Raw genomic sequence first — 12,611 nt, forward strand, 5'->3', positions numbered from 1 at the left:
AAGGGTGAGAAGGAAGAAGGGTGAGAAGGAAGAAGGGTGAGAAGGAAGAAGGGTGAGAAGGAAGAAGGGTGAGAAGGAAGAAGGGTGAGAAGGAAGAAGGGTGAGAAGGAAGAAGGGTGAGAAGGAAGAAGGGTGAGAAGGAAGAAGGGTGAGAAGGAAGAAGGGTGAGAAGGAAGAAGGGTGAGAAGGAAGAAGGGTGAGAAGGAAGAAGGGTGAGAAGGAAGAAGGGTGAGAAGGAAGAAGGGTGAAGGAAAAGGACTGGAGAGATATAGGAAAAGGGGTAGACTTTGAGGAAGTCACCAAGAACTGTGGGTCAGGGGAGACTTACCATGCAGGATGAGAAGTAAAGACTCTCTCCTCCTCATCCTATACAGTACGTCTCCCCCAACCCATGGTTCTAGATGACTTCCTCAAAGTCTACCCCTTTTCCTAGATATCTCCAGTCCTTTTCCTTCACCCTTCTTCTTTCCCCTTCAACCCTTCTGCCTGAAGAAGGAGCCACTCTCTCTGAAAGTTTGCCAATGACAACAGCCTTAAGTGTGTTTTCTACCACCGCTTGGTGAGTAGATTTTTTATCTACCCAGTTAAATAAATTCATTAATAATTGATTGTTTTTGTTGTTCTCTTTTGTTAATGTATAGTCTCTAAGGTCCTTCATTGCAATGGCATGTATGGAACATGGCAAATGAATGAAGTTTCTTGCATTAACTGTATAACCTCATCCTCTCCAGTGCACAGTTTAAATTTTAAGAAAACTCTCACAAACAAATTATGAACACAATGGTCAATACTGCATATAATATCTTTTTAATTTTGGCTCATTTTAAGCATAGTAGTCTGGTCGAAACTTTTAAAGAAAAATTAATTTCTGCACACTAGATGCAAAATAAATCAGAGGGCATAGAAAGAGAGGTGCTGAAAGAAATATATCTGGATGTCAAGAGGGCTGTGTGTGTGTGTGTGTGTGTGTGTGTGTGTGTGTGTGTGTGTGTGTGTGTGTGTGTGTGTGTGCAGCCTTCATAGATTATTGTGGTAAAATATCAAAAGATCTCTCAGAAAATTCAAAGAAATTGTGGTCATATGCAAATTTTTCCAGTGGTGCCAAAGTTAGTGCACGTACACTTACAGATAGCACAGGAACTGAAGTTGAGGATAGAAAAGACAAAGCAGTAATTCCGAGTTCTGTTTGGAAGTGTTCCTTGACTAAGGAAGACATGCAAGTATTGCCCCAGTTTACTTCTCACACTACTGCAAAGATCAGTTATATACATATTAATACCAGTGGCATTGGGAAAAATCTGTCAGACTCTTATACATAATTTACTGGCTAGTTAGTTCCCACTTCCACTATAACCATAAATCTCTTGAACAAGCAACTGTGCCCTGTGACTGAAGGGGGAGGGGGTGGGGGGACCACATAGGTCTCACCTGGCTACATGAAGGGCAACAGGAGTTATCCACAAAACCACTGTCCACTATTCTTGACATCCATTTGTTGTTGAATCTTAGAATGTATTCTGAGCTCAACCATAATGAGGTATCTCAAAGGACATCCTGAAGGTCATCGATCAAGAAAATCAAATACATGTGAAATTTATTTACTTCCAAAAAGCATTTGACTCAATACTACACTAACATTTATTAATCAAAGTATAATTATACAAGATATAAAACAAAATTTGTAACTAGGCAGAGATTTTATTGGTAGGCAGGACACAAATGTTGTCTTAGACAGAGAGTCATTGACAAACTTCAGGCATGCCCCAAGAAAGTGTACTGAAACCCTTTTTGTTCACATAATATATTAATGACCTAGCAGACAACATTAATAGCGATTTCAGCCTTCTCACAGATGATGCAGTTATATGTAAAGAAGTGGAAGTTGTTTGGGGGAAAGAGACCAAACTGCGAGGTCATCGGTCTCATCAGATTAGGGAAAAAAGTTGGCCATGGCCTTTCAAAGGAACTATCTTGGCATTTGCCTAGAGCAATTTAGGGAAATCACAGAAAACCTAAATCAGAATGGCCAGACATGGGACTGAACCATCGTTGTCCTGAAATGGGAGTCCAGTGTGCTAACCACTGTGTGTAAAGTAGTACTGTTAGAAAAAGCTGAAGAATTGTTCAATGAGATCTTAAGACTTCAAAGTGGTGTAACACTGGCAACTGTAAAATATATAAAAATGTTAAATTATGCACTTCAAAAAATGAAAAATTTACTATCATCTGGCTACAATAAAAATGATTCACAATTAGAGTAAGTCAGATATGAATTTGGATACAACAGCAGTCCCAACCCAAAAACGGATACTTTTCTTCTAATGGCATTTTATTGGTGCCAAATTTTCATAATTCCTTTTGTCTTTATGCTGGTTGGAACAATTTTCTATTTGCCTGAATGAAGAAATATTCCCTTTAATGTGTGTATGTGTGCTACTAGATGTAAAATATGAAAATGTGGATAAAAATTAATAGAGGTAATAAAATCTACTCATACATTTGCTAAGGCTCTAATATAAAATTCCATTTGAACTCGTGAAGAAAAAAAAAAAAAAAAAAAAAAAAAAAAAAACACACATACACCTAAATTTTCAGTTCTTGTGATGACAGAGGAGAGGTGGAGGGGGAGGGGGGGGGGGGAGCAGGGGAGCGAGAGAGAGAGACACAGAGAGAGAGAGAGAGAGAGAGAGAGAGAGAGAGAGAGAGAGAGAGAGAGAGGAGGGGGGCGGGGGGGGGGGGGGGAGCCCTAGCTTTAAAATGTTGCTTTAGTATCCAAGTTAATTGCACTTTTTGTATTTTTTTTCTTTGTGTTTCATAATAACCAAACAGCCAACAAACCATCAGTAGCAAGGTTTATCTTGCATCTTTTGTATGCTTCCTTGTGGACTTGTGGATACGCAAACAACTGTGTGCATCCTAATCCTCAGTTGGTTTAAGACCACACCAGGTAATTTACAGAAGGCTCATTATATGTGAAAGAAAGACAAATACTGCCCCAGATCAAGAGAAGTTTTTGCATGTTGAACTTAAATTATGCAATTATGCATACTTTAGTATCAACCAAGGGCAGTAATTGGCTAACTATGAATTGTCATACAAGTTTAAAGTTTTGAAAATACAGGCCCGAAATGAAGAAATATATAAAGTGTACCAAAACAATAGTAAATAAATAGTGCATCATTGTCCTCCTACAGAATGGTATATGAAGTTTGCTGAAATAAATAAAGACACAATGCACTATACACATCATACTTGCGTTAATGGTTGCTCTTTCAATTCAACAGTTTGTACAAGATGAGATCAATAATAAAATATGATATTAGAATCCCATATTTTTGAATCCTACCAGTCACATAATGTCCCAATATGCATGCTGCTTCATAGTTTCACTCAAAATATTATCCATTACATATGTAATTATCACAATAACCGAAGTTAAATTGAGACTTACTGGAGCTGAAAAACACAAGTAAAGGGAACAGGGACACACCTTACAATGTACCTTCACATAATTGTGTGTTTCTATGCTACCACTGCAGCCAGGTAAGTCACTGGTCTTAAATCAATACAATTCCATATGAGGAAATACTTTTTAGTAGTTCTCTACACAGCAGACTTCACCAGATCATGTAAGCATATAATGTAATACCAGTAGCAGTATTTCAGAATTGTGGAAAAGTTATTTTATAAGCCACAAATTTTCTCACTGCCTTGCTCTTGAATGGTCTACTTCCCCATGCACCTCACAGTCTTGGTACTGTGTCCTGTACATGTACCAGCACCACATATTGACTGTCTTCTTCAGAGTGTCTCATCATTTATCTGAGATTTTCTTAGATCCTGAGATAAAATAGTAACACATACTCGTCAATTTAGAGATTCATAATGCCAATGCACTACTGTTGAGGCTCCTCAACAGCATTTCATTTACAAATGTCATATGGCTGTTCCAGGTATGTACAACCTTTTTAGTAGTTTCATTTTGTTCTTTTAATGCTTCTACCATGTAGGTGTTACGGAAAAGACTGAAGTGTCCGTTTACTATAAAGCAGGTAGCAAAATATTTACAAAATGTAGATCATAGGAACAAAGAACTTCAACACACTTTTCTCTCCAATAAAGCAGATCAAAAAATCATTCTCCCATCAGCCACTTACATGATTTTCACAACGAAAGTGAATTACATCCTGAACATTCAGACTCAAATTCTGCCACAAAGGAGCACAACAAGCTCATAAGCATTTGAAATAACGTCAAGTTTATTATCCAACAAAACATATATTTACAAATAAGTAATACTGTTTTAGGGTTTGAATAAAATACATCTTTTTACAGAGTACAAAAACTTGAGACAAATCTACATATAATTTTGTACACATCAATTTCTTCACTGTCTATTATTTTCTTTGAGGCATATCAGTGAGATATTTTTCTCTTTTTTTTTGTACCTTAAGTATGGCAACTTTTCAATGACTTTCAATTATATTCAATAAAAGTGGCCGTTGTTTCCCAAATGTTTTTAAAAGTCTTGAAATTAAAGTAGTCACAGTCAATGGATATTCACAAGCAGTTAAAAAAACTCCGATAAAAATGGTACAAATTTAGAGTTTCACATCATAGGAAGCTCTGTTCTTAAAAATTGTTGAAAATGTTGGCGGCTGCGATGCCAATGGTGCTTGCTTTTGGTTTACTTGATATTTACTTTCATGATACTGAACATTTTCAAGTTCCTTGCTTTTTCTATACTTTGCTTCTTCACTTTTACGGATTCCATATCCAAAATAAATTATAAAACCTGCAAACAGTACAAATTAAAATTACGCACAGAAAGAATAATTGAGACATAGAAATTGTAAAATATGTTAGTTGGTAATTGTAATATACAGTAAAAATAATGTCACTGATTTAAGAAAGTCGTCGTCATGGTGTGAGGCACACTTTTAGGTGAATATACAATATGAAATTTTCCAAAGTGAAGGCAGGAATAATGATAAAGGAAATGGCAGAGAAGGGAAGCAAGTCTTGCGCCAGTCGATACTAATGCAGGTAGCTAAAGAAGGAATTTTAACAACATTAATGTAACTTATATCATGAACAGAATAGTAGGAAGTGAAAAATTACAAGTCATTATTTTAAAATGCCAAAGCAGTTGTCGGGAGAGGACTAACAGAAAAACAAATTGCTTAAACAGAAACCTTTTTTGAGAGCTGGGATCAATAAAACTTTTTCAAGAAAATGGTCTTTATCACATGTACATTGTATATATTTCACTTGGTAACCAGTTTCAGTCTCATATACGAGACCATCATCAGATCAGTTTTTACTCCCTGTTGACAGCAGAAACCAGTGCCATGGAACAGGCTGCCTGAAGAGGCATCTGTGCTCCTGGTGTCGGGAAGGAATAAAGAATGGTCTGATGCTGGTTTTATATGTGAAATATATACAACTTACTCATGATCTACTCTATTTCATTGAAATAATTTTAACATAATTTTATCGGGTGTTGAGTTTCTCCAAGGACAATGTTCCGAAAACTAGTTGTTTGTGACTGTTCTATCTTCAACAATCTGAAAATTGATTTATTTATATTTTCTGTGAGCACCCCCATCTACATTTATATTTATATTCTAACAACAAAAATAATCAATTTTTGACAATAAAGTGTAATTGGATAGATAAAAGATTTACTCACCAAGTGGCGACACTTGCATAAAAAACGGTTTTATGTATGCAATCTTTCAGAGACAGAGGCCCCTTCTTATGGCAGAAGAATTGAAGGGGAAGAAAGAGAAGTGAAGCAAATGTAGTCGAGTGGTTTAGGGGAATGGGCAGCATTCGGGAAAGTCACCCAGAACCTCAGGTCAGGGGAGACTTTCCCGACGGGATGAGAAGAAAAAACTGTTTCCTTTTCATCCTGTCTGGTAAGTCTCCCCAGATTGTCAACTCAGTACTGGCTTTGTCATCTAAGATTCTTTTAACTGTGCCATATAAACTAAAGAATGATTTAATTTTGGAATCACTGTCACTGGAATTCTCTAAACTTACATGTTAACTATGGAATTTAAAAAACATTGACTAGTTCCACAGGGTTGCCACCTATTACCATTTTTTTCTCTTGCCAGTTGCTTCTTAGTTAATGTATGTTCCTTATTTTTACATAAGACTTTTCAAATCACATGTATTCCTTATTAAATACAGTTTGTGAAAAAACTTTCTGTTGGTCATCTGTGAAGATTAAGTTTATCTTTGGCTCTTTATTATATTTCAGAGCCAAGCATTTCTTTTTCAGTCAAGAATGATGACACATGTGCACAAAAGTTGACTAATGCATATGATAAAGCAATACTTCAAAATATTCAGTATCACACAAAATATGGACAACTTTCCTACACAGAAATAGACATCCAAATTCAGCAAACTAAACAAACTAAGCAAATAATGTAAGTACATGTCAGAAAATGCTTTGTTTTATTACATATTAGAATTTCCAATCAGATCCAAGAAACAAGCAAGTGAGGAGCAGGGAAAAGGTAACTGCCTTTTTTTCCAAAAGTAAATAAAGACAAAAAAATAACAATTTTTACCAATGTCTGTAGGAAGAGACATAGGTGATGACCTTGCATTTGTATTAAATTTATGAAATTGTTTCACAGTTGCTGGATCTTTGGGACATTAGCTACATTATGTGCAAAGATATTAACTACAGGTCAGACATGAAAATCTCTGCTTGACTCTGACTCTAACCCAAATTTTCCTGCTTGTCTTGGTCTGTTGCCTTAACCACTTCAGCTATCCAAGCACACATCCAAGACTGACTCAAACTTCAATATGCCACACTGTCTACGAGCGCATTGCTCACAACTTTACTTGGATTCCCACTGTGCTGGTGTAAGCCGGCACCAGCACACCAGGCGGCAAAGAGATTGCGAATAAAATCGATAGAGGCCAATGACAGACTCACAGGAAATGTGCCGTGTTAGTGCCCTCTCAGCCGCCAGTATTTAGATCGCGACCATGGACTGGAGGGCCAATCTATCACAGTCTGTTGCACCAAGTGATTTCGAGTATCTCATCAGCCCAGGGGGAGCCGCAGTAGCAGTAGCAGTTAGCTCTGCTACTAGCTCAGAGACAGGCAACAAATAGCAACCGGAACAGTGTACATAGCAGACTTTGTACATCAAAAGCAGTGAGGCCAATGTGGACTACTACAGAGAGCTTGTACCACAATTACTATCTTGAGATAAGCAACTTTCTATTCTGATTAATAAAGAACCTAGTTAATCAATTGTCACCAGACATCATCATCTCCTTGCCTCCCATGGTAAAGCTCTACACAGACAATGAGATGACATAAAACCCGTCATAGGGTTTCAAGGAGACAAATTTATTCACCATTAGTATTATGATCATCATTTTGTCTGTTGAGGCTTGTAATACTTATTTTTAACAATGACTGAAGATAAAGATATAGGTGACAATCTTGCAGCTGCACTAAATTTATGAAATTTATTTTAAATTGCAGAAATCTAAGCAAAGTTGAAAGCAGTGGAGTGTTAAACAGTGCAACATACAGTAGTTTAGCTTTGTCCTGGAAAAATGGTGGGATATCAGAGGCAGTTAATTGAGACAAGCAGGAAACCTGGTTTTGAGACCTAGTACAGCACATATTTTCATGTATTACCAATAGATAACATCTTCATATCTAATGTAGCTAATGTCAGAAAGATTCTGCAGTTGCAAATGTATTTGTGAAAAAGTAAATTTTTGAGGAAACATTTTTTAAATATCATTCCAAAAGACACTATCCAGTCACATTAATGTGATGACCTGTCAAGAGCCTGAATAAGCACCTTTATCAGTGCAGATTGTTGTCAGACATGCAGGAAGATAGACAGTGATGTTCTGGAAGGTACTGACAGGGATGTGGAGCCATGCCAACTACAGTGCCATGGCTAGCTGCAGTTGAGCAGCCATGGTGTAAAAAGCCCATTTGAGGTGGTCCCGAATATTCTCAATTGGGTTTAAATCTGGACAGTTTGGCGGCCATGGGAGTACAGTATACTCACCCTCATGCTTTTCGAACTTGGCACGTACACTGCGAGCTGTGTGAAACTTTGCATTTCCTGCTGGTAGATGCCATCATGCCAAAGGAAAAGAAACTGCATGTAGGAGTGGACATGGTCCCCAAGGATAGATGCATAATTGTGTTGATCTGTTATGACTTCCAGAAAGAGGACCTCAGCGTTGTTCCTCCAGCCTGGACCCTTCTGACACATGTTTCAGAGAGAGAGAGAGAGAGAGAGAGAGAGAGAGAGAGAGAGAGAGAGAGAGAGAGAGAGAGAGAGAGAGGGGGGGGGGGGGGGCGCTCTTTCAGATGTTTCATGATGTACATGCAAACAGCCATCTGTCTGATGGAGCATAAAATATGATTCATTTGAAAAGGCCTTCTGTCACCACTCAGTGGATGTCCAGTTGTGGTATCAGCATGAAAATTCCACCCTTTGTCGCCGATGAACAGCAGTCAGCATGGGTGCATGAACCCGGCACCTGTTGTGGAGGCTCATATGCAGCAATGTTCAGTGAATGGTCATTGAGGAGATTCTGTTGGTAGTCCCTCAGTTCATCTGTGAGGTCAGTTGCTCAGCAGTTTCATGTCTATTTGCCCATACACATCTCTGCACGTTGCTCACCCCTGTCATCCATGGTCTGTGGTACACCACAATTGCTTTGGCACCAGATTTGGATAGCGCGATTTTGCTATGTATGGTATATTTTAAGCACGGTGGCATGCACACAGTTTACAAACTTAGCCATTTCATAAATACTTCTACCCTTGGCCCAAAAGTCAATGATGAACTTGCTTCACTTCCACTTTACAACAACGACTACACTGTTATCCATGTCCCCCAACAAACTTTTATATTATCCACTGCTAGTTCTGCCATGCACTATGTGAGCAGTTATTGCACATTGATGTTGAACATAAGCAGTGGTCACATTAATGTGACTGGATCATGTACTAATTACATCAACAAAATAATTTAACAGTCACACTGCTTTTGCAGGTATTATTCCAATTGTATGTTTGTCTTTCTAAAATTTGCATTTATTTTATCATAGTAGATGGACAGTTTCCAAGTTTTTTGAAGTCAATAAATGTAAAGATGGAAGTTAAAAATTTTATTAACCCTTAACTTGTGAGGTGACTCCTATATTTAAATTGAGATTTAAGGCAAAAATAATCTGATATTTTTAATTTATGCTACATAACATTTATTTTTACAATTATTTAAGTGTTGTTTAAATATTTCTAGTTTATTTTATTGCACTAAACAAAGCCTGCAGCATTTTACTATTTATTGCACAAAAGCACATAATTTTTTGTGGTTCTTTTAAATAGTACACATAAAACTAACTGTTGGAGTACTGAATTTTACATTCTGAAAAATTATACAATCTCTGTAGCAAATAAATTCCCAAATAAAACTGAATTCCAGGGTTTAAATTTGCATACAAAAATTCCATCCGATAGGTACAAAAAGAAAGTCTGTCAAATTGACATTCATCACTGGGAACTACATTTTTCTTATCACCACCCATTTTAACAGACCCTATTCACTGAAGAAACAGACAGATCTCCATCAAAATTTTCCTGAAGTTCTTCCACTGAATGATACCCTTGTTTGATAGCAGAACTGTGATCATTGGCTAATATAAAAATCATGTTTTTCATTTATTTCTTGATCTATATCACTGACACCTTCCTCCATAGACTGACTAACAATTTCATCACACTCAGGAAAGTTAAAAATAACACATTTGTGGCAACACATTTTGAGCTATATGGTACCGTACTGAAGAAAACAGGTATGTAGTTCACAAGGCGCAGTCTAAGAGACCCCATCGCCTATCAATAGTGTGTGTCAACAATAAACACAGAAGGTGATAATGCAACCAACAACAGAACATTGCAGGCTTGGCAATTTAAGGAGGGTAGGGGGAGTATAGAAGCATTCCACCACAACTGGCCTTGGAGAGCGAGTTCAAAAATTTTTGCGCAGTCAGAGAGACCACAACACTTCGGTTAAGGGTTAATATACACATTCAAAGTGATCTTTTCTGTGTCTTTTCACCTTTAACATTAATTATAAAGAAAGCTACTTTCTTGTTCATTTTGCCTAGAAACACAGTAATGTACTGCAGTATGAACTTTGGTATCTTGCTTGTCCATAAATATTTGGGAAGCAGAAGTGCACAATAGCAACAAACCTTATTGAAATACAACACATATTATTGGCGACAACAATACAAAATTGGAAATTTTTTTATCACTTTCAACAATGTCTTTTGCCATTTCTGATACATTAAAATGCCTCATAAATTTTAAGATATCCATTTTCTTTTTCTTACTGGCCATGTTGTTCTTTCCCAAGACAGCTGCTCTCCTCACTTCCTGGCTGCATTTTCTGGGTTTCCATACCCCAACCTCTGCAGGACTTCCATAATAAGTGTCTGACACTAATGGGAATACCTTCTTCTTAGACTTTTAATAAGGCATCACTTGCTGAACAGTTATTTTGAAAGGCATCTTAGATGATAACAGTTTTAGTGTACTTGTGTTCCTTTGCTTCCCAAATACTATTTAGTATCTTGATAATGCCATGTTGTTCCAGCATTTTATAGTATTCAGGCAGTGAAAGAATTTTTTCCATTTTTCAGTAGTCTCTTATCACTTTATTAAACACTCTGTCAAGAGGCATATACCTGTGTTCATGAATAGAGAAATAATGTACCAGCTTATTAAATTTTCTGCTTTCTTCCAATAAGGATATTAGTGAGCATATCATGACCGTGCAGGAATCACAAAATAAATAAATTTCATCAGTTCCATTTTCTGAATGGGGCACCACAAGGTTTCTGAGAAAATCCAACAGAGTAAAGGCTACTTGGTTGCATCCTTTCAGGCCATCTGTTTCAAGCCAAAGATAAAAAGTAATGATTTCCTTTGTCTGTGCTTTAGTTTGAATTATAATGCACAAATTGTACAGCCAAACCCGTATTGAACAGAATACTTTAACAATGGAGCACTTCAGTATTGGCTTATTCTTTTGTATATCGAAACATACTTTAACCACATTGGGATTTTCCTCCTCCATTACTGCATATAACTTTCCTGCACAAAGTTTATGCAACCTGTAGTTTGTTATTAACTGATTCTTTTTCATCTGTATGGAGAGCAAATATCCTCTTTTGAACATTTTTCTTGAATAGTGGCTCTTTGTACATCTCAGTACATTTTGATACCATCATTTACAGCCCATGTAACTCCCTAATCTTTAGTAGTACTGTGGTTTCCCCCTCTTTCTCTGAACTTCCCTGTTCTGTGAAATTTCTTGGCCAAATCGGAGGACCTGTGTTTGCACATATCTGATACTGCTTGAAATATTGCAGCACATATGTGTACCATTTGAACTTTTTCCTTATGCTGTACTTTACTGAAACTGTATTCTTCCTTTTTCTTCTTTCCTGCATTTGGGTGGGATGATTACAATGTAATTAAGTAATAATTTACGCCGGTCTGTTTTGTTTGAACTACACTCCTGGAAATGGAAAAAAGAACACATTGACACCGGTGTGTCAGACCCACCATACTTGCTCCGGACACTGCGAGAGGGCTGTACAAGCAATGATCACATGCACGGCACAGCGGACACACCAGGAACCGCGGTGTTGGCCGTCGAATGGCGCTAGCTGCACAGCATTTGTGCACCGCCGCCGTCAGTGTCAGCCAGTTTGCCGTGGCATACGGAGCTCCACCGCAGTCTTTAACACTGGTAGCATGCCGCGACAGCGTGGACGTGAACCGTATGTGCAGTTGACGGACTTTGAGCGAGGGCGTATAGTGGGCATGCGGGAGGCCGGGTGGACGTACCACCGAATTGCTCAACACGTGGGGCGTGAGGTCTCCACAGTACATCGATGTTGCCACTGGTAGTCGGCGGAAGGTGCACGTGCCCATCGACCTGGGACCGGACCGCAGCGACGCACGGATGCACGCCAAGACCGTAGGATCCTACGCAGTGCCGTAGGGGACCGCACCGCCACTTCCCAGCAAATTAGGGACAGTGTTGCTCCTGGGGTATCGGCGAGGACCATTCGCAACCGTCTCCATGAAGCTGGGCTACGGTCCCGCACACCGTTAGGCCGTCTTCCACTCACGCCCCAATATCGTGCAGCCCGCCTCCAGTGGTGTCGCGACAGGCATGAATGGAGGGACGAATGGAGACGTGTCGTCTTCAGCGATGAGAGTCGCTTCTGCCTTGGTGCCAATGATGGTTGTATGCATGTTTGGCGCCATGCAGGTGAGCGCCACAATCAGGACTGCATACGACCGAGGCACACAGGACCAACACCCGGGATCATGGTGTGGGGAGCGATCTCCTACACTGGCCGTACACCACTGGTGATCGTCGAGGGGACACTGAATAGTGCACGGTACATCCAAACCGTCATCGAACCCATCGTTCTACCATTCCTAGACCGGCAAGGGAACTTGCTGTTCCAACAGGACAATGCACGTCCGCATGTATCCCGTGCCACCCAACGTGCTC

General features: G+C 38.8%; 1 protein-coding gene across 1 annotated transcript in view; it reads right to left on the reverse strand.

Moving 5' to 3' along the window:
- Positions 1–4,304: 4,304 nt before the first annotated feature.
- The window catches only part of LOC126474170 (cationic amino acid transporter 2-like), a 415,453-nt gene continuing 407,146 nt past the window's right edge, over positions 4,305–12,611 (reverse strand). The window contains exon 15 of the mRNA XM_050101629.1: positions 4,305–4,795. Within this exon, the coding sequence (XP_049957586.1) occupies positions 4,602–4,795 (194 nt within the window). The 3' untranslated portion in view covers positions 4,305–4,601. The remainder of the gene's footprint in view (positions 4,796–12,611) is intronic.

The sequence above is a fragment of the Schistocerca serialis genome, chromosome 4, assembly GCF_023864345.2.
Source record: "Schistocerca serialis cubense isolate TAMUIC-IGC-003099 chromosome 4, iqSchSeri2.2, whole genome shotgun sequence".
Taxonomy (NCBI): domain Eukaryota; kingdom Metazoa; phylum Arthropoda; class Insecta; order Orthoptera; family Acrididae; genus Schistocerca; species Schistocerca serialis.